Source organism: Antennarius striatus, chromosome 2 (assembly GCF_040054535.1).
Source record: "Antennarius striatus isolate MH-2024 chromosome 2, ASM4005453v1, whole genome shotgun sequence".
Taxonomy (NCBI): domain Eukaryota; kingdom Metazoa; phylum Chordata; class Actinopteri; order Lophiiformes; family Antennariidae; genus Antennarius; species Antennarius striatus.
This window is the reverse complement of record NC_090777.1, coordinates 1,818,369-1,841,298: the sequence shown is the minus strand read 5'-3', so window position 1 is coordinate 1,841,298 and position 22,930 is coordinate 1,818,369. Positions and strand designations below refer to the sequence as shown.

At 47.3% G+C, this 22,930-nt stretch overlaps 2 protein-coding genes across 3 annotated transcripts; both read left to right on the top strand.

Moving 5' to 3' along the window:
* The first annotated feature begins 1,269 nt into the window (after positions 1 to 1,269).
* LOC137611920 (immunoglobulin-like and fibronectin type III domain-containing protein 1) lies at positions 1,270 to 19,061 on the top strand. The gene is made up of 22 exons (XM_068340089.1): positions 1,270 to 1,388; positions 2,593 to 2,661; positions 3,290 to 3,349; positions 4,482 to 4,604; positions 4,785 to 4,924; positions 5,050 to 5,149; positions 5,320 to 5,362; positions 5,462 to 5,630; positions 6,440 to 6,575; positions 6,802 to 7,074; positions 9,456 to 9,580; positions 13,676 to 13,817; positions 13,939 to 14,232; positions 14,333 to 14,626; positions 16,402 to 16,581; positions 16,652 to 16,780; positions 16,857 to 17,165; positions 17,235 to 17,320; positions 17,818 to 18,010; positions 18,085 to 18,381; positions 18,455 to 18,781; positions 18,923 to 19,061. The coding sequence occupies exons 2-22, from the start codon at positions 2,616 to 2,618 to the stop codon at positions 18,925 to 18,927; spliced, it is 3,471 nt and encodes a 1,156-aa protein (XP_068196190.1). The 5' UTR covers positions 1,270 to 1,388; positions 2,593 to 2,615; the 3' UTR covers positions 18,928 to 19,061.
* Positions 19,062 to 19,633: 572 nt separating this feature from the next.
* On the top strand, positions 19,634 to 22,657 carry LOC137611144 (uncharacterized). Of its 2 annotated transcripts, none has more exons than XM_068339190.1 (4): positions 19,634 to 20,079; positions 20,938 to 21,037; positions 21,319 to 22,241; positions 22,336 to 22,657. In XM_068339190.1, the coding sequence occupies exons 1-4, from the start codon at positions 20,051 to 20,053 to the stop codon at positions 22,577 to 22,579; spliced, it is 1,296 nt and encodes a 431-aa protein (XP_068195291.1). In that variant the 5' UTR covers positions 19,634 to 20,050; the 3' UTR covers positions 22,580 to 22,657. The 2 variants fall into 2 exon arrangements, with proteins under 2 accessions (XP_068195291.1, XP_068195300.1); XM_068339199.1 differs by lacking the exon at positions 19,634 to 20,079 and adding an exon at positions 20,518 to 20,698.
* Positions 22,658 to 22,930: the final 273 nt, after the last annotated feature.

Here is a 22,930-nt window from a genome sequence, read left to right as displayed (position 1 = left end):
AGAATAATACTAGAATAGTAATACTAGAATAATACTAGAATAATACTAGAATAATAATACTAGAATAATAATACTAGAATAATAATATTAGAATAATAATACTAGAATAATAATACCTAAAGCAAAAAGGATCTGGAGGAACTTTGTCATCGTGTTGCCCCAAACAGGATGGTACTGGACACAGGCTAGACTTCTGCTAGCATTAGATTGGCTAAATTAAAACTAAATCAATCTGGAGAAGTGGACGTCTAATTTTAAATACTGACTGATTTAAACCAGTCTGAGTGGGTTTAGTCTCTAAGCTGAGTCTAACTCCACATTCTCAGCTTTGCTTTGCTAGATGCCTCTTCATTAGCCTCAGCTGTTGGCCTCAGATGCACTTTGAACTTCATGCTAATCTTAGCATGCTAACATGTTTGAAAGGCTGCGTCGTGATTATTGGTGATCAATTGTGTAAATGTTGGTCTGGAACGAAGCGGCTGACCGATGGAGAGCGACAGGACGAACAGGTCGGCCATTTCCAGAGGAACGATGCTAATGCTGCTAACACTGCTAACACTGCTAATGCTGCTAATGTGACAAAACACACAGACCGTTTCCATGGAGACAACAAAACGTATGCATCCTGCAAGGAAACAAGAAACAGAAAAATAAAAAAGTTTCAAGTCAGTGTTGATGTTGCTGTTCTGATGCATTCCGTCGTCATAGCGACGTGTTACAAACCTGCAGCGAGCTCTGGATTATTATGGGATATGTGATGTGATTGACCTTGAAACCATTAATGCCTTGTTCCCACATTTGATCTTGTCTTTCCAAAGTCAAAGAGGGAGCTTAAATCAAAATGTCACAACCTTGATTATGTAATAATGAATAGTAATATGAGGAGAACACAGCAGACAAGGGGTTAAGTAGCCTGAAGTGTGTCTCAATCAATCTGGCATTAATCCTGTATTACTTCCATAATCCAGATTAATGCCAGCCACCTCTTACGGTCACCTGAATCAGCGCTGAGTTCTGCAGTTTTAATCTCACCTGAGTTCAAACCTTAATTTCCATTTTTTAATGACTAGCCTGAAATGGACTTTACTGGTCAGGTGACACCGGGGGGAGGGGCGTGGCGTCCGGTGACACGAGCTGTCGTCAGTCATCAGTGCAGATCATCTTTACCACTAATGTGTGAGTGGTAGCTCAGACCCCCCCCTCAGGATCTGTGCCCCCACCACCCACCAGCACCTCCTTAATAATACCCCACATGCCTCAAGCATCATCTGCATAATCAGAGGAAGCCCCTCCAGGACAGTCGCTGCAGGACCGGGTGAGCAGCAGACAATACAAGGGTCTCCGTCTGGCTTCACATGGAGGTTTGACCACATCCAGACCCCCCCGAGGTGAGGACCCCTATCAACAGGTGAACTGCTGCCCACAGGTGAACCGCTCTTCCCCAGGGATGATTCTCCTAGTCTACCATCTCCCACTCGTTCTTTGGTGCTGATCAGGGTGATTTTGTGTTATTTGTGAACACATGAGTGTACTGAGAGCAGCAGCCTCCTGACATACTTCTGTCACTATGTCAACGATTAAAGGGTTAAAGTCAGCTGTAGTTCAGACGCTGTCAGCTGTCAGTCATCCCGTAATAAATACAGTCATAAACAATATAGTTTCCTGTTGTACAAACCTTTGATTCATAAATTTTCTATGACATGTAATGTGATGTGATGACAGGACAGACTGCAGGAGCTCCTTAACGTACGTAATGTTGGCATCAGGCTGTGATGACTCACACGTTAGTTTGTCTGACGCAGCAGTTTTAGGATGGAAGAGGCTTTAAATCTGACTAGACGACAGAATGAAGGTGAAATTTGATCCTCACACCATCAGTACCCTAAAAGGTATTTGTCAGAGGAGACGTGTGGAGAAGTGTGCTGGTGCCCATTTTTAAGAACAAGGGAGGTGTGCAGGTGTACAAAACTGTGGTGAGACCAGCGATGTTGTTTGGTCTAGAGACAGTGTCCCTGAGGAAAAGACAGGAGACAGAGCTGGAGGTAGCAGAGATGAAGATGCTGAGGTTCTCTCTGGGAGTGACCAGGATGGATAGGATCAGGAATGAGTACATCAGAGGGACAGCACATGTTAGAGGTTCTGGAGATAAAGTCAGAGAGGCCAGACTGAGATGGTTTGGACATGTCCAGAGGAGAGATAGTGAATATATTGGTAGAAGGATGCTGAGTTCTGAACTGCCAGGCAGGAGGCCTAGAGGAAGACCAAAGAGGAGGTTTATGGATGTAGTGAAAGAGGACATGAAGGTAGTTGGTGTGAGAGAAGAGGATGAGAAGACAGGGTTAGATGGAGGACACTGATTGGCTGTGGAGACCCTGAAGGGAAAAGCTGAAAGGAAAGATGTTTGTCAGAGTTTCACTAATGAAACAAATAAAGTGTGATAATACTGTCCTTAAAATCTGACCAACAAATTCTATATCTCAAACCAAAAGCGACTGGTGTTCTGTCTCACTATGGTAATAATAATAATGTCTACACTGTAATAAACACTGGTGTTGTGTGGTGATCATCATCATGTCTTCATTCTATTCATAGGTCAACAGGAAACTGCTGCCAAAATGTGGAAAAGGACGAGGACCCCGGGGCCCGCCCCCAACAGGAAAAGTACCGTACATCAGTGATAATGTCTGCTTGTGTGGGTCATTACAGTTACAGATGTACAGACACAGCCAGCTCCATTACATAGAGGTACGATAGAGGGGGGGCGGGAATTGAGCTCCAGGTAACTACAGGTATTCACTTCCAGGCTGCCGAGACAAACGTCCTGGACTAAGAGTCTGGTGCTGCCCCGCCCCGCCCCTCACCCTAACACTGACCCTAACCCCGACCCTAACCCTGACCCTAATGCTAACCCTGATGATGTCATGGCTAATCCCGTCCGTGAGCTTCGATTACCCACATCATCCTGGACGGCGTCCTCAGTTCCAGGAGTACTGTATTACAGTAGTACAGTATTACTGTTCTACTTTAATACAGTACTACTCTATTACTGTACTACTCTATTACTCCCTACTCTGGTCCCGCCCTCAGTCTTCTACAGTAAACACACAGAAACACGTGAACTCCTTTGGAAAACCATCAACACGCCTGCAAAAGTTATTGGAAATGTCTCTGATCCTGTAGCCACGGAATAACAGTCAACATACAACACGTGTTATGTCATATCTAAGCGTGTGGTTTCTACAGGATGTCTAAGCATGTTTACATAAGCGTGTTGTTTCTTCTCACACAGGTTTCTCCATCGTTCATCAGTACATTCAGCATTTTAACGAAGTGTCTGGAAACAAGTCAGGTGAGTCACATGTCTTTATTTACCTGTGAACAACCACTAGTGACTAACTAGTGACTAAAGCATGAAGTATTATTTCATTATGGATGAAGGTTTTATTCATTATTGTCTGCCTGCTTCAGAGCTCAATAGGACAATGTGGAGGTCGGGTTGGGGTTAGGGCTAGGGTTGGGGCTTGGGGCTAGGGTTGGGGTTGGGGTTGGGGTAGGGTTGGGGGTTGGGGTTGGGGTAGGGTTGGGGCTTGGGGCTAGGGTTGGGGTTGGGGTAGGGTTGGGGGTTGGGGTTGGGGTAGGGTTGGGGGTTGGGGGTAGGGTTGGGGTTGGGGGTAAGGTTGGGGGTTGGGGGTTGGGGGTAGGGTTGGGGTAGGGTTGGGGGTCTGGGTAGATTTCATCTGCTGGTGTCTTATAGCTCAACAGATTACAGCTGTTGGGATATTTCTAACAGGACTTTCTGTTAAAACTGTAACAGGAAATCAATATTTAAGAAAGTCATCCAATAATGTCACCTTGAGATGGAAACGTCTCCATAAGACTGGTGTGATTTCAATGTCTTGTGTCCCATTGGTTTAGTCAGAACGTTAATGTTCCATTAGAGCTAATAAACCAAAAATAACAGCACATCCATAACCTCTCAGACAGAATCTTAGTGCTGTTAATTCTATTTAGTTCCTCTAATGCGTTCCTGAATGCAAAGCCTCATAAAGTGTTCTTAAAAATAAACTCCGTCACATTCCAGACAATGAGTGACTTTGTGCTGCTCCTGGTTTCACCTCGTTTCTCCAGGTTTCATCATGTTTCACCTGGTTTCACCTTGTTTCATCGCTTTTCATCGTGTTTCACCGTGTTTCACCTGGTTTCACCTGGTTTCATCGTGTTTCATCGTGTTCCACCGGGTTTCACCGGCTGTGTTGTAGAAACCAGCTCTGAGCAGCGGTTCGGCTCCAGACGTTCCCGAACACTTTAAACTAAAACACTGGGAAAACATTCCTGAATCTGCTACCGGCCAAAAAGAAAAGTGCGGTTTTAAGCATTTTGTTGGAAAACGTTTCATCGGTTTTGTTTGAAATGTTTGGTTTAAATGAGTTTCATTAAGTTCAAAATTAATAGAATGTTGTTTTCAACTCTTCGCTCTTCAGCCGTGATCCGGAGAAGAACCAAGAGTCCTGGAGTAACAACCACGCAGTATGTCACCAACGTGCCGGAGGGGAAAAGCATCCCTGAGTTCAGGCGTAAACCAGCCCCCATCACCGTGAAGGAAGGTGTGTGTAGAACTGAATAAAGCTGATGAACTGTGTGCTGATTGGTCCATGCATGGAATATATGACAGCAGCCAATCAGAGAAACAAATATGTTTCATTGGACAGCAATCCTAGTTTTGTTCTATGGAACACTGAAGTCCTAATGTAGACATGGAAACTGAGATGAATTGTTTTCCTCAGGAAAATGTGCTGCCTTCAAGGCTGTGGTGATCGGAGATCCCAGACCAGACGTGTCCTGGAGAAGATCCAAAGGTCCCGTCTCCAAAAAGGACAAATTTAAGAGTAAATACGACGAAGCGACTGGGGAACACGTGTTAGAGGTGAGAGGCCAGACGCAAATAGAAGCCCTTGAAGACGATGGAGTTTATTTAGAGAAGCGTTATTTGCTTGTGAATTCCATCGGGGCATCCGGCAGCAGACGTTTCTCCTGTTATTGTATTTATAGATTTACAATGTGTCTGCGGCAGAAGAAGACACGTACAGATGCTGCGCCGTCAACCAATACGGCAAAGCGCTGTGCTCGGCAGCACTGACAGTGACTGACGGTGAGTTGTTTGTGTCTGGATTTCATCCATCACCTGCAGGGGAATGTCCTTCAACACCTTCTTGATAAATGCAAGTTGGACAGTCTTTAATTAATGATATGTGATTGGAAATCAGCAGCGTACCTAAATAAAAAACTTCAACCCCCTTTAATATTTGTCGATGCTTTCAGCTCAGACACATATAGCAGATTTCAGGAAGCTGCTCAGAAAAAGGTGAGAGATGTGATGTTACAGCGGTGAAGGATTGAAAGGCCTTCCACACAAACAGGATTTGAATATAAATGTTTTTGCATGTTTGTCCAATATTTTTAGCAAAGTGGAAGAAAGCCAGACAGAAGAAGGTGATGACAGAAGATTCTGGGATGCCATGCTGGATGCTGAGAGGAAGGACTACCAGCGCGTCTGTGCTGAGTTTGGAGTCACAGACGTGGACTCCATCCTCCAGAAGCTGGAAGACAAGAGGAGGGAAAGAGCTCAGCAGGTGTGAACACCGCCCGGCTCAGGCGTGACTGGTGTCAGATACAGTTAGCAAACACAAGGCTGTGGGCTTCATCGGGGCTGAACTAAAGACAGACATTCCATGTTCTCCTGCGCCACCCTCTGTCCAACACAAGACATTGCAGGATAATGTTTAGAGAGGAAAAGACAGTCGAACAGGAACATTATCAGTTCTACCTCTGGCAAGGAACTGGTGGCAGTCATGTTTTATTCTTGTCTTGTGTCCACATTAAGTCATCATCATGGTCATTACAACCAGACACTAGTTGGAGGGGGTGGAGCGCAGTGTTTAGTAATAGATTACCCTGAGAGCTCCCAGTCCGATCTCTGACATCACAGACGAGTCGGTCCATCAGGTCCACGTCAGTTCATCCCATCATTCTCTAAACGTATCCTCCATGTCTTCAGTGGTGCTAGATGAAAACAATCACTGTGATGTAGAGCGTCTGAGTCTGTCTCCATCCATCAGCCGCCATCTCCACCCGCTGCTCACACACCTCTTCACTGGAAACAGAAATGATCCAGTCGAGGCTCATCTAAACCACCCAAACCTTTATGGTCTGTTTCTGAAAAGACCCTGACTGTCTGTGGTCACTTCCTGTCCTAAAGTGGATGTTTACCCTCCTTTGTTTCATTAGATTGTCTCTCAGGGGGTAAAACTCCCACCATGAAGTGAGAACTTGAAGCAGTGCCCCGCCCTGACTATCAGGGCTGGACACACAACGACTGACGGTCTCCGGTTCCCTAGAGACGATATGACTATATTACAGCGTGTCTGTGTGTTTCCGGCAGGATGACGTGTCTCCCTCTGCTGGAGACGGAACAGAAGAACACAGACTTAAAGAGTCGAGTGTGAAGGCTGTGAAGGAAGACGACCTGCTGAAGCAGGCGGGCGAGGAGGAAGACGTCCTCTTCACAGAGTTTAAACGTAGGGTTGTCCACGTCGTCCATGTGTCTGTTTGTCTCTAATGAAGTTACTGTAAAGGAAAGAACCTCTTCCCAACAAGCACAACCTCTGAATGTGATGCGTCTGAATCCACACACACACACACACACACACACACACACACACACACACACACACACACACACACACACACACACACAGCTGTGTGTGGCTGACTCAGGAAACTGGTTCTCTGTGTCGCCTCCAGTCTCCAGTCTGGACTTTGTGATCAGGATCCAGGAGGTCAGGGCTCATGAGAGAGATGACGCCCTGTTCGAGTGTGTCCTGACACACCCTCTGCCCCGGATCACCTGGATGGGCAGGGGCAGCGTCCTGGAGGACGGGCAGAAGTACAACATCACCGTGTCCCACCACAAGCTCATCCACAGGCTGCGGATCACAGAGTGCTCCCCCCTGGACAAAGGCATCTACTCGGCCGTGGCTGGAATCATATCCTGCAGCGCCAGGCTGATGGTGGAAGGTAGCAGCAGTCAGTGTGTGCTGACAGGAAACAGTTACACCTGTCCGTCACGTCTGATACCACGTGTTGTCTTCCACTCTCCAAGCTGACTACGACCCTGTATCTGCTGCTAAGAAGAAAGCTGGTAAACCCAGGCTGGCCCCCGGATCACGGACTGACCTGGAGAAAGTGGCCAGAGAGCAACAAATAAAAAACCGAGAAGAGATGGAGAAGATTCTAGCATCTGTAACAGCAAAGAAGCCCCAGGAAGGAAGACACGGTCAACCGAGAGACCGACCTACGTTCAGCGTGTTGGAGACGGGAGGAGAAGGAACCGGTGGACCAGGTATGGGTGAAATAACCAGCCTCATGAGAGCCAGCAGGGGGCAGAGTCCTCCCCTGGAGAAGTAGACGTTTCAGGGTGAACAAGCAGAAATTAACGGTTTACCCGGTTTACCCGTCACGTTCAGACCATTGTAGCTATAAACGTGTTTTTATCTCCAAAGGTGAAAGCCCTAAAGGGATGAGGTGTGATGAGACTGAAGACGTGACCGACTCCATCACAGATTCAAGGCGTCAAAGACAAGGACCATCAGTAGAAGAGGAGGCAGATGGTAAGTTACCGAACTGTGGTGAACAGCAGGAAGGAGACATCACACACCTGGTTAGATGTCTCAGGTGGTGCCAGGAGAACGTGGTTGTTGGAAGGCGTGGCTGCACCCCCAGCTCATTATCCCCTGGTCGTAGCTCCATGAGGTTTGATGTTAACTGTGGACTCGACCTGTCTGATGCACTGCAGATTCAAATCAAACAGGATTTCCTGAAGACAACGAGGAGGTGTGTGGACCTCCAAACATCTCAGTCCAACGTGGTCAGACCAGAGAACATAGGGGAAGAGGTAAGACAGCAGGTTCTGGAGGGTCCAGACGGACTCACACCTCTGATGAACACATCTCAGGAGCGAGCATCCATCCACACCTTCTAACCTGTATTGGTTGCTCTGTCTGTGAAAGGTGTCGGTTCAGAACCCAGACCAGTTCCTGTCCAGTTAAACCAGACTGAAGAGCCTGAGACCAGTGCAGATGAAGAGACTGGTTGTACTGGGAATAAAGATTCTACTGGGAATAAAGATTCTACTGGGAATAAAGACTCTACTGGGAATAAAGATTCTACTGGGAATAAAGACTCTACTGGGAATAAAGATTCTACTGGGAATAAAGAGTCTACTGGGAATAAAGATTCTACTGGGAATAAAGACTCTACTGGGAATGAAGATTCTACTGGGAATAAAGGTTCTACTGGGAATAAAGACTCTACTGGGAATGAAGATTCTACTGGGAATAAAGGTTCTACTGGGAATAAAGGTTCTACTGGGAATGAAGATTCTACTGGGAATGAAGATTCTACTGGGAATAAAGGTTCTACTGGGAATAAAGATTCTACTGGGAATAAAGGTTCTACTGGGAATGAAGATTCTACTGGGAATGAAGATTCTACTGGGAATGAAGATTCTACTGGGAATAAAGGTTCCACTGGGTCGGTCAGACGCCACAGACACACTAAAAAGGTGCAATGGAAACAGGAAACATCTGGTAGGAAGCAAAGACAAATGAAACTAATGTCCTTGTCTTTCAGATGAAACTCAGTGGGATGTGTCTAATTCTTGGTGGTTTACATTTGGATGATGGAGAGGATTGATTTGGTCATATAACTTGTTTTCTCTCCTGCCTGCAGCTGAGTGCTTCACACCTGGGAGCTCCATCACGGGATCAGATGAACTCGTGAGCGATGAAGAAACGACGGACGGGGATGAGAACGAAGACTCCACAGGAAACGTCCAGCAGTCGAGTCGAAAGCCAAGCCAGAAGCCACAGAAAGTGGGCAAAGGTACCGGACACCCAGCTGCACCACTGCATCGTGGGAAAACGCTAGGACGCATTCTGATTCGATTATCTTAGTTAATAAAGGTGACTGCTACGACGAGACTGAAGACACCACCGACTCCGTCACCCCCCCCAGGCGTAAAAGACACGGACCGCTGGTGGAGGACGTGCTGATCGGTGAGTTTATACCAAACACCAGTTTATTCACAAGGATCCAGACTGAAAAGAAGCTTTAAACAGCCTCGTTTTACATAACGAACATTATTTAAGGTGATCCTGACAGGATCCACAGATTTAACAGTTTGTTAGCAGAACCCAGCATTTAAAACACGACTCCAGTGTTGTGAGAATATTGAGAACAAAATTAAAGCAAAACCTCAGGTACCAACTTAAAACCACCTGAAAGGTGAGTCGGTGAAAACAATTCATGTTGGAATCTCATTTATATTTCTGCTCTGTCTCATGGCACTGTGTTCTCTGTCCTCTGACCTTTGACCTCCGTTGTCTGTCCTCCCTCAGATCCAGGGGTTCATTTCATTTGCGGTTTGTCAGACGTCAGCACAACGGTCAACGACTCTGCTGAGTTATCCTGTAAGCTCAGCAGCGACGAATGCGAGGGAGCCTGGTTCAGAGACGGCATGAAGGTCAGGCCTCAAGGTCACACTGAAGGTCAGGCCTCAAGGTCACACTGAAGGTCAGGCCTCAAGGTCACACTGAGGGTCAAGCCTCAAGATCACACTGAAGGTCAGGCCTCAAGGTCACACTGAAAGTCAGACCTCGGTCACACTGAAGGTCAGACCTCGAGGTCACACTGAAGGTCAGACCTCGAGGTCACACTGAAGGTCAGACCTCGAGGTCACACTGAAGGTCAGACCTCGAGGTCACACTGGTTGCTGGTCGTTTGTCGGCATCAGGAGGGTGTGTGTGTGTGAGGGTGTACGTCTCTGACACACATTCTCTGACAGGGACACACGATGGTCAGACCGTGAGTCTCTGGGACACCAGCTGTAAATGTTCCTCATCCAGCAGAAAGATTCAGTGTGTTCTGATCTGGAGCCAGTTTCTGGTCACCAGACTCACCTGTGTGACTCACCTGTGTGATTCACCTGTGTGATTCAACTGTGTGACTCACCTGTGTGATTCACCTGTGTGACTCACCTGTGTGATTCACCTGTGTGACTCACCTGTGTGACTCACCTGTGTGATTCACCTGTGTGACTCACCTGTGTGATTCACCTGTGTGACTCACCTGTGTGATTCACCTGTGTGACTCACCTGTGTGATTCACCTGTGTGACTCACCTGTGTGATTCACCTGTGTGATTCACCTGTGTGACTCACCTGTGTGATTCACCTGTGTGACTCACCTGTGTGACTCACCTGTGTGATTCAGTCTGATTAAAATGGACCAATCAGCAACAGGTGTGCTGGTTCTAAGCTGCAGTGAGAGAGGAGTTAGTTCGACCCCCCAGAGAACAAGAAGAGTCCTGTTGGGTTTGTCTGTCTGTTAAAACATTTTGGAACGTCTGATGGTGGGATCAAGAGATAGACTAATAAAGGGTGATTGATTGATTGATTGATTGATTGATTGATTGATTGATTGATTGATTGATTGATTAGTGGATTATCACCATGCCTCTGAAAAAGATGCAAAAATTGGAAAATGAAAAAAAGCATGTGACGATGAGTGCTTTCTTGCATAAAAACAATCAAAAGTTAATTAAGAAAGAGACGGGTATTACTACAGATATTACTACAGATGTTACTACAGATGTTACTACAGATATTACTACAGATATTACTACAGATATTACTACAGATATTACTACAGATATTACTACAGATATTACTACAGATACTACTACAGATACTACTACAATATTACAATAGATATTACTACAGATATTACTACAGATACTACTACAGATACTACTACAGATACTACTACAATATTACAATAGATATTACTACGGATATTACTACAGATACTACTACAGATACTACTACAGATACTACTACAATATTACAATAGATATTACTACAGATATTACAACAGATACTACTACAGATACTACTACAGATACTACTACAATATTACAATAGATATGACTACAGATATTACTACAGATACTACTACAGATACTACTACAGATACTACTACAATATTAGAATAGATATTACTACAGATATTACTACAGATACTACTACAGATACTACTACAGATACTACTACAATATTACAATAGATATTACTACAGACATTACTACAGATATTACTACAGATACTACTACAATATTACAATAGATATTACTACAGATATTACTAGAGATACTACTACATATACTACTACAGATATGACTACAAATATGACTACAGATATGACTACAGATATTACTAGAGATACTACTACATATACTACTACAGATATGACTACAAATATGACTACAGATATGACTACAGATATTACTACAGATACTACTACAATATTACTATACATATTAATACAGATATTACGACAGATATTACTACAGATATTACTACAGATACTACTACAATACTACTACAGATATTACTACAGATACTACTACAGATACTACTGTAGATACTACTACAATATTACTCCAGATATTACTATAGATATTACTACAGATATTACCACAGATATTACTACAGATATTACTACAAATTTTACTACAGATATTACTACAGATATTACTACAGATGTTACTACAGATGTTACTACAGATGTTACTACAGATATTACTACAGATACTACCACAGATACTACTACAGATACTACTACAATATTACTATAGATATTACGACAGATATTACCACAGATATTACTACAGATATTACTACAGATATTACTACAGATATTACTACAGATACTACAACCGATATTTCTACAGATATTACTACAGATATTACTAGAGATACTACCACAGATACTACTACAGATACTACTACAATATTACTATAGATATTACTATAGATATTACGACAGATATTCTTACAGATATTACTACAGATACTACTACAGATATTACTACAGATACTACTACATATATTACTACAGATATTACTACAGATATTACTACAGATATGACTACAGATATGACTACAGATATTACTACAGATACTACTACAGATATTACTACAGATATGACTACAGATATGACTACAGATATTACTACAGATACTACTACAGATATTACTACAGATATGACTACAGATATGACTACAGATATGACTACAGATATGACTACAGATATTACTACAGATATTACTACAGATGTTACTACAGATGTTACTACAGATGTTACGACAGATATTACTACAGATATTACTACAGATACTACTACAGATATTACTACAGATATTACTACAGATATTAATTCAGATACCACTACAGATATCATTACAGATATTACTACAGATATAACTACAGATATTACTACAAATATTACTACAGATATTACTACAGATGTTACTACAGATGTTACTACAGATATTACTACAGATATTACCACAGATACTACTACAATATTACTATAGATATTTCTACAATATTACTATAGATATTACTACAGATATTCCTACAGATATTACCTCAGATACTACTACAATATTACTAGAGATATTACTAGGGATATTACTACAGATATTTCTACAGATATTCTACAGATATTTCTACAGATATTACTACAGATGTTATTGCAGATACTACTACAGATACTACTACAATATTACTACAGATATTACTACAGATATTACTACAGATATTACTACAGATACTACTACTACTACTGCAATATTACTCTAGATATTACTCTAGATATTACTTCAGATAGTACTACAGATATTACCACAAATATTACTACAGATAGTACCACAGATATTACTACAGATATTACTACAGATGTTACTAAATGTGTGTGAAGGTTCTTGGTTCAGTGTCCACAGGAGAAAATATGAATTAAAGGCAAAGAAAAATATTGAGTGAAAAGCAAAAGTAAACATGTCTCTTTATTTTTAAAACTGTTTTTTTAAATGACTACCAGGCTTTAACATTTTGATAAAACTAATATATAATTTTACTCTTTTTTTCTTTATACTTTAACAGTTATGACGTTATTAATAAAAACATTTAAATCAACAGTGTGTTTAGTTTTTAAACGGTATTATCGGCTAAACTCAATCCTTGTGTCGTTTCTACCGTATATTCTGTTATTACTGTTGGGATGCATAAACGTCATGTTGGGATGCACACATTGTTCTTGAAGCCCATCCCATGATGCACTAGTTTCTTGAAATAACGTGAACTCCGGTGATACGTAACCTGACGTCACGCAGCATCAGCATCACTACATGGAACACTGGTGAACCTGATCTGTTTAAACATCTTCTCTGGTGTCACAAGACATTAAGAACCAGGAATATCATCATCATCAATCGTGTTAAATCAGGTTATAGACAGCACCATCTACCCCAACAGGAAGTCAAACATTTAAACATAATGTCAAAATAACTTGTCAGATAACCTCACGTAAAGTGTTAATTAAGGATATTAGACATTTGGAAAATGTTCTGTTCTTCAGAACTCTTTAGGACAAACCAGAACTCGGCTCGAAGCACTCATGAATGAATGAATGAATGAATGAATGAATCAATGAATCAATGAATCAATGAATCAATGAATGAATGGAATAACTTCCTGTCTGCTCCTCGCCCCGTCAGATTTCTCCTGATGACAACTTTGCCGTCATGAAGGACGGAGCGATCCATAAACTAGTCATAAACATGTGCAGAGAAGAGCATTCTGGGAAATACCGCTTTGAGGCCGATGGTCGTAAAACAGAAGCCATGATCATCATCAGAGGTTTGACTGTCGCCATGACATTTACTATTATTATAGCGGTGGACCGTAGTCAGAAAGGGAAACTTTAAACCTGATAAATCTCACTCCAGCACTGAAACGACCCCCGCCTCATGTGTTTCAGACCCCCCCAGGTTCGACCCTGAAGGCCTCCACGCATTCTGTGAGCCTCTGACGGTCAAAGTAGGACACAGCACCGCCTTCAAAGTGCATTTTGTGGGTCATGAACCCATAAAGGTTCAGTGGTACCGGGAGGGGGTGGAGCTCCAGGACGGGACCAGCACCAGGGTGGAGACAGGCGGGGGGCGGAGCCGGCTGGTCCTGAGCCGCTGCCAGAGGAGGGACAGCGGGGAGGTCAGGATCAGGCTGAAGAACGACCACGGCTTCACGGAGGCCGTGTCACAGCTGACGGTTCTGGGTGAGTGTCTGAAACTTTGACGGCTCTGAAGCTGCTGACGGAACCGAAACGGGAGGTGCTTCTGGTTCACACTCTAAAGAACACTTCCTCCACGTCTCAGACAAACCAACCCCCCCCTTGGGGCCAGCAGAGGTGACGGAGAGCTCGGCGACACGCATTGAGTTCAGGTGGAGGCCTCCCAAAGACGATGGAGGCTCGTCCGTGATTAGTTACCTACTGGAGAGGCAGCAGGTGGGACGAAACACCTGGAAGAAGCTGGAAGAAACTCCAGGAGTTGACTACAGGGACACGGACGTGGAGCATGGCCGGAAGTACCGCTACCGTGTCAGGGCGCTGACAGCAGAGGGCGCCAGCGAGCCGATGGAGACCGACCACATGCAGGCGGGAACACTGGGTAAGGTACCAATACCGGTGGGAACACTGGGTAAGGTACCGATACCGGTGGGAACACTGGGTAAGGTACTGATACCGGTGGGAACACTGGGTAAGGTACCGTTACCGGTGGGAACACTGGGTAAGGTACTGATACCGGTGGGAACACTGGGTAAGATACCAGTGGGAACACTGGGTAAGGTACCGATACCGGTGGGAACACTGGGTAAGATACCAGTGGGAACACTGGGTAAGGTACCAATACCGGTGGGAACACTGGGTAAGGTACCGATACCGGTGGGAACACTGGGTAAGGTACCAATACCGGTGGGAACACTGGGTAAGGTACCGATACCGGTGGGAACACTGGGTAAGATACCAGTGGGAACACTGGGTAAGGTACCGATACCGGTGGGAACACTGGGTAAGGTACTGGTGTGAACACTGGGTAAGGTACCGGTGGTAACACGTAACACTGGGTAAGGTACCGATACCGGTGGGAACACTGGGTAAGGTACCGATACCGGTGGGAACACTGGGTAAGATACCAGTGGGAACACTGGGTAAGGTACCGATACCAGTGGGAACACTGGGTAAGGTACCGGTGGGAACACTGGGTAAGGTACCGGTGGTAACACGTAACACTGGGTAAGGTACCGATACCGGTGGGAACACTGGGTAAGGTACCGTTACCGGTGGGAACACTGGGTAAGATACCGATACCGGTGGGAACACTGGGTAAGGTACCGGTGGGTCTCTGTTAGATCCAGGAACCAAAGGTTTCACACGGGTCACAACAGACAGGTATGAAACAGCTGACGACAGACAGGCGTGAAACAGCACTTGCTGAGAGGACGCCCCAAACAGGAACCGTCAGTAATGGGGTCACGTACCGGAGCTGCTTCTCCATGGAGTCTGCGTGTCGCTGGCTGAAGCTCCTCCAACTCCAGAGCCGATGTCCTCTACATGAACTCAATACCGTCCTCCCACTGATCTGCTGGGAACATGAACATAAAGGTTCATCAGATCTCTGAAGACTCTGTTATTCAGGTCATGTTAGATCTCTGTGTGGAACTGAACAGCTAGAAGACAACAGAAGACGTCTCGCCTCTCATCCAGAAGGCTTGTGAAGGTCTTCTGAAGGTCGTCTGATGTTCTTCAGAAGCTCTTCAGAAGCCTCAGATCAATTTATCAAACATTCATTCTTCGTCCTTAGAAATTATATCCTGATCAATTGCTTTGGGGTTTTCATGCTAACATTACAGACTAGCATCTACAATTAAAGCTAGCTACATGACGTGGGTCACCAATGACTCCCTGCTACGTGACATTGAAAACAGTTTTACAGTTCAGTGCTAATATTAGCAGCTAATAATTTAATCAACGTATCTACAGTGAAAACTTCACTTCTAAAACAGCACAAATTGTTTAGTCAGATGTCCATCTAGACGTTTAATTCATCTGTAATCAAGGTTATCTGCATACATGTCCAAAATTAAACTCCTGAACTGAATTCCTGAGTTGACGCCTTCTTCTGTTTGTGAGGAAACTAACAGAATGTTTCCATCACTTTATCACAGCTGCTAATTGTTGCTTTAGTTAAAACGTCAAACGCTTGTGTGGCAAATAAACTACAATCACGTGAGAACCTGCTGGATTGCTCTTTGACAGTCTTACGGTCCCGTTGGGGCGGTTTGGTAATTTAGCGGTTCTCACCATGTGACACCAACATATTTCCCTGCTGTTACTGGAAAATGTCTCCCTGACCTCATCTTTCACACTTGCTGTATCCTCCAGCGTTTCCTGGCCCCCCAGCACCTCCAAAGGTGGTCAGCGCCTCTGACGACTGCATCAACGTCTCCTGGGACGCGCCGCCCAACCGGGGAGGTTCTCGCCTTCTGGGATACATTTTAGAGAAGCGCAAGAAGGGCAGTAACCTCTGGACGGTGGTCAACGACCTGCACCAGCTCATCAAAGGTCAGGTTGGGTTCGCAGCCCGGCGCCACGGCGCTGACCCCACCCTGCTGACGTTCTGACACTATTTCAGAGAAGAACTATGCGGTGACAGACGTGGTGTCGGGTCTGGAATACGAGTTCAGGGTGACGGCCATCAATCTGTCAGGAGTCGGTGAATTCAGCAGCCCGTCGGAGTTCGTCTTTGCTCGAGACCCCAAGAGTGAGTAAACCCCTGAACACAGGATGTTCACACGCGTGTCTGCTACTGCTGCTGTCTGACCTGCTGTGAACCCCAGCGCCCCCTGGTGGCGTCACCGGCCTGAAGGTGGTGGAGTCCTCCTACTCACACCTGGTGCTGACGTGGACCAAACCAGAGGACAAACCGGGGGTCCAGGATGAAGCCAAGGGGTATTTTGTGGAGCTCCGGCAGGCGGAGAGCCTGGAATGGAGCCGCTGCACCAGCACCCCCATCCTCACCCCCAGCTTCAGCGTGAGGGGGCTGAAGCCCATGGACATGTACTGGATCAGAGTCATCGCCACCAACGACGGAGGAGACGGTCCTCCTCAGGAGCTGGACAGCTACGTCCTGGCCATGCCGTCGCCCGGTGAGGCTCTGTTTCACGCCGCTCAGATGTTTCCTCCACACTGACACTAACACACATTTATTGTTCCAGTGAGGCCAAAGTTCACCAACAAGAAGATGAAGAGTTTCCTGGTGGTGAAGGCAGGGAACTCCGTCAGGATCACCGTCAACTATGAAGTAAGAGTTATAGTTTCATCCCTCTTCAAAGTGTTGGTCCACCAAATATCTTCACAACCGTTCAGACAGAAAGATGAAACCCAAAGCGCATGACTCAGGCAGCAGAGGGGATGAGATGAGATGATGACCTTGAGAAAACTAGATCAAGGTCAAATTTCAAATTTTGTAAACTCAGGAAAGAAAGACGAGGGAGGCCAGTGTGAGACCGTAGATCAAAGCTAGTGATTTGATCTTCCTATGCACTAGCTTTGATCTATGGTCAATGCTAGTGCACAGCTTTGATTTACCCTGAAAGGTCAAATCTAAACAGTAATCAGGCACTACTCTCAGGGTACCCTGACCCACCCTGGAAGTAGGTCACTGTAGTCAGTAGGACGCTCCATCTCTGACTGCCCTGTTCTACTGTTTGGTTTTATTATTAACAGTAAAAATATCAAGTGTGGCTTCATGAAATAAACCAGGACAGAACCCAACCCCCTCCACCGACCCCCCCACAGGCGTCCCCCCGCCCAGCCATCACCTGGATGAAGGACGGCGTTCCGGTGGGGCGGCGGGTGACGGTCAGTAACTCTGACGGCTCGTCCCAGCTGCTCATCCCGTTGTCGGAGCGCCCCGACTCGGGCGTCTACTCCATCCTGGTGAAGAACCTGGCGGGTCAGGAGACCTTCAGCACCGAGGTGCGGGTCACAGGTCAGACCGCCCCCCCAGACGTCTGTCCGCTGAGTCACGCCGTGACGGGACAGTAACACCAGCTGTGTTCGCAGACGACCCCAAGCCCCCGGGGCCGGTGGAGCTGCAGGGGAACGTCCCCGGCACGGTGACCCTCACCTGGGGGGCGTCGCCCGACGAGAAGCGGGACGACCGTCTCCACTACAGCGTCTCCGCCCTGGACTCCAGCAAACGCACCTGGACCACGGTGGCCGAGCGGCTCTTCAACCACAGGTTCACCCTCTGCAACGTGATGCTGGGGAGGCAGTACAGCTTCAGGGTGTACGCCAGGAACGACATGGGGGTGTCGGCGCCCTCCGAGTCCCCCACCTGGGGCACGGAGAAGAAGAGAGGTGCGTCTGAGCGTCTCGGGCCGGCGGGCAGAAACGTAGCTTCAGCTTGACGGGGGTGTCGCCTCTGCTGCAGAGAAGTTTGTGGTGAGCCGTCCGACCCGGGGGGAGCGTGACCTGCGGTGTGCCCCCTCCTTCATGGTGCCCCTGAAGCTCCACACCGCCCCCAAAGGCTACGAGTGCTACATGAGCTGCGCCGTGAGGGGGAACCCCCCACCCCGGGTCACCTGGTACCGGGACCACGTCAGCCTGAACACCAACACCAACTACCACATCTCCAACACCTGGGGGGTCTGCTCCCTGCTCATCCTGCAGGTGGCGCCGCGCGACACGGGCGAGTACCGGGTCACCGCGGAGAACGCCCTGGGGAGGGCCGAGTGCTGCACCGTCCTGAGTGTCAGAGGTGAGAGGTCAATGGAGGGGGGGTAGAACCTACTGTTACCCCATGTGTTCTCCACCAGGGGGGTAGACCCTACTGTTACCCCGTCTGTTACCCCTGGGGGGTAGAACCTCCTGAACACTAACTCCGTCTCCCCCCCCACAGAATGAAGACCTGAAGCAGCTGAAGTTCATGTGAAGATTTAAACGCATCATACGTGTAGTTTGAAATGAAACGTACGAAAAGTAATTATGGCAATAATAATAATAATAATAATAATAATAATAATAATAATAATAATAATGATGATAAAAACAACAACAATAATAATAATAATAATAATGATAAAAATAATGATAATGATAATGATAATAAAAATAATGATAAAAACAACAACAACAACAATAATAAATATGTAGATTCTGAATTAATTCCTACAACATCCGGTCGGTGGGCGTGGCTAACCGAACAGCTGATGTCATCCTGAACTAACCCTGAGTAAAGAATAAAGTTGTGTCTGATGTGGGTCACGTGATGACTTGAACCTGGTGTGGATCCTGATCTGTTCACACTGACATTCCGTTCCCCACTGGAAGTAGACGGAGCCCGACGGACACCCCGACACGAACTACCGGCGTCCAGGTGCGCGCGGCGCGTGACGGTCCCGGTTCCCCGTTAACCGCGGTTACCTTCTCTTTCCTGCGGTTCCACGTCACTGTGACCCTCAGTGTCCACTAACGGGGGGGGGGGGGCAGCTCTGGTTTCAGTAAAAATAGCCCCCCCGGCACACAGCAGCACACGTGGTGGCGCAGACCCAGACTCCGCCCGCCCCTCTTCCTGGAGGGAGGGACACGCCCCCCGCCCCCCCTCTGCCCTGCCACCGAATCAGCCGCTCCCCGGTTCGCCGGTGATTTAAACCGGTCGCCGGTTCGCCGCCAATCAGAGGAGCCTCCGGAGGACGTGGCCGCGCGCGCGTCCGGTTCACGCGCCCCGTTACCGGCCCGTTACCGGGACACCGTGTCACCGGTAAGGAAATGACCGCCAAGCACCGGAGAGGGAGGAGTGGCAACCGGACCGGGGAGCCCCCCGTGAAGGCCGATGCCGCGGAGGGCGAGGCCGGCGCACCGGCGGGGCCCCCCCCGCTCCACCCGCTCCACCTGGCGCTGCTCCTCACGGTGCTCACCGGGGGGGCCACCGGCGCCTGGTTCTGCTTCCAGCAGCACCAAACGTTGACGTCTCTAACGGACAGTGTGGGGGGGCTGCAGGTGAAGATGATGACGCTCCAGACCTCCCATGAGGCCATGCGGCAGCTCAGCACTCAGGTGAGTTTCGGGGGGGGGGGTTGTGTTTGCTGCCCCCGATTTACTCTAATCTGACTCTAAATGTTTCTGTGGACACAGAATTAAATACCCCCCCCCCCCCACGTGGTCAGCTAGAGCTGCAGCCTTCATCACATTTCAGAATGTCAGGAGCCCAGGGGGGGGGGGGGAGAGGTCAACACGCCATTCTGACCCCCCACAGGGGGCAGAAGTTTTGTTTTCACCCTGTGAAGGGACCCCCCCCCCCCAACGTTAACCCAGGGCTTTATTTCAGGATCGATCTGGTCCTAAGAGTCGTTTCCAGAGAACCCCCCCACAACAAGACGCTGTGCCAGGCTTAAATTTAGAGTTTGATCTTTAGCTCAGAGGTTGTTTATGGGGGGGGGCGTTGGGGTTAGGGTTGGGGGGGCAGAGATCATCATTTGGTCCTCAACCAAACACTCAGCAGTGTTTCCGTCTAATTCTAATAATAATAGTGATAATCAATAGCTCTACAGGTCGCCTCACGACTCCACCTCATCGTAGATTTTTAGTAGGTAGTCATGTGACACCGCCTGAAGGAGCGGCTGGACGGCCACCAGGATGGACTGGAGGCCAGCAGGCGGGACATCGCCGCCCTCAGGTGGGTGACCGGGGTTCACCTGGACTCAGAGCCTCCGGCTGCAAGTCCAGGCCTCGTGTTCGCAGCGTCTGATTGGCCAGAACCGTACAAACGGTTCCGTTGGTGTTGGGAGTGGATGGTTTGAAGCTGGGGTCAGATAGTTCTGCTCACTGGTTCCTGACGGAGCCACCAGGGCTTCCAGTCTTCTAACAGTTGTTACTCCAGTGAACACCAGACCTTCATGGTCTCCTGTCCTTCAGGGAGATGATGGAGCAGGAACAGAACCAGCAGCTCCAGCGGGTCGGCGTAGAGAAGGACCACACCCCAGGACCGGAGGACATCCAGGAGCAGGTTGCCCAGGTAACAGACTCAGAACCAGTTCTACCTGATGCAGCGTGGGTCCATGTGGTCCAAATGGAACAGAGACTTAGAAGAGGGTTTGTCTGAAGAGAAGTCGTTTGATTTGAATGATTATCCTGATGAAGGTTTCATCTCACTCATCTGAAGGCCTTCATTGGCTGACATTCAGTCTCTGGTGTCTCCACTGTGAAGCCCTGACGTGTTAACGGTCCTGTGGATCTTCTGCTGTCCAGTGGCTGCTGTGAACTAACAGTCGTGTTTTAAAATTATTTCCTCGTTAGTTGGTGGGAGAACCTGGACCTCCTGCAGAGCCTGAAGAGCCTTCAGAGGCAGAGGAGGCCCCCGTCGTCCAAGAAGAGACAGCTTCAGGGGCTGACGATGAGGAGTTACCTCCAGCTGACGTACAAACAGAGGCAGAAGAGGCACAAGTTGGAGAAGAAGAAGCAAAGACACCTGAAGATGTGGACAGGTCAACCATCCCAGAAGAAGAGGCACCTGAAGATGTGGACAGGTCAGCCATCCCAGAAGAAGAGGCACCTGAAGATGTGGAAGAATCTTCCTTCCCAGAAGAAGAGACACCTGAAGATGTGAGGGAAGGGTCATCCATCTCAGAAGAAGCGGAGGTTGCAGAAGAGGCAGAGGTAGCTGAAGTAGTAGACGGGTCCTCCAGCCCAGAAGAAGAGACAGCTGAAGTTGTAGAAGAAGAAGCAGCTGAAGATGTGAAGGAAGACTCGTCCATCCCAGAAGAAGCAGAGGAAACTGAAGTTGTTGTAGAAGAGGCAGAGGAAGCAGAAGAGGAAGCACTTCCTGCTGAGGAGGCACCTGATGGAGCTGAAGCAGCTGCACAGGACGAAGCTCCGGGTGAGGAAGACTATGTGTCAGATGAAGCTGCTCCTGGAGAAGCTGAGACCAGAGATGAAGATCAGCCAGAGGAAGAGTCTGCCGACCAATCAGAAGGTGAAGAAGAGGATTTGACGCCGATGTCAGAAGAAGAGGAGGCATCTGACCGTCTGGATGTCCAGGAAGAGTCTGGGACGGAGCAGGAAGAGTCTGGGACGGAGCAGGAGGAGTCTGGGACGGAGCAGGAAGTGTCTGGGACGGAGAAGGAAGAGTCTGGGACGGAGCAGGAAGCGTCTGGGACGGAGAAGGAAGTGCCCGAAGGGGATAAAGAGCTGTTGGATGAAGATTCTGTGATCGAGGATGAGTGTGAGAGGAACTATTGACGAATGTGATCAGAAGTTGTTTTCAGCTTTGCTGCAGGTGAAACCAATGAAATGATCTTCTCTCCTGTTCCACAGAGTTGATGGATTCTTCTCCACGCCGGACGTCCAGGAGAACAGGAAGTTCCCCAGACTGTCTGACACTAGGGGAGGGGGGGTAGTTGTTCAGGTGCAGGATTCATGTTGGGGCAGTTTGGAAGGCAGACCTGGTCCAGAGGAGTCGGTCGCTCTGCTGGACCCGGGGCTGAAAGCTGGACCTCAATGCCCCCCAGGTGGAACCTCCAGACCTCCAGACCTCCAGAGCCTTAACGAACCGAACTAAACGAATGTCTTTCTACACGGGTGGAACTTTTGTCTTTTTTTAATCAAGGTTTCTGTAATAAACTGGAAAAACTACCAACCACTGGTGTGAGACCAATGCTGTTCATCAATGCAATGAGAGCCAGCAGCGCCCCCTGTGGGGGGATTAAAACGCTTCTGTGTCACATGAATAATGAGATGATATGTGAAACAAAACAGGAGCAGGAACTTAATAATTGGTGTTGTTTACGGGTCGAGTAAAAGACGGGAAATGAGGAGAAATAAAGAATTGTTCAGTTTTTAAATAATAGAATGAATTTTATTTTTTTTTACTTTTTGGAAAACACGCTTCAGAGAAACCGGGAGGTTAGTG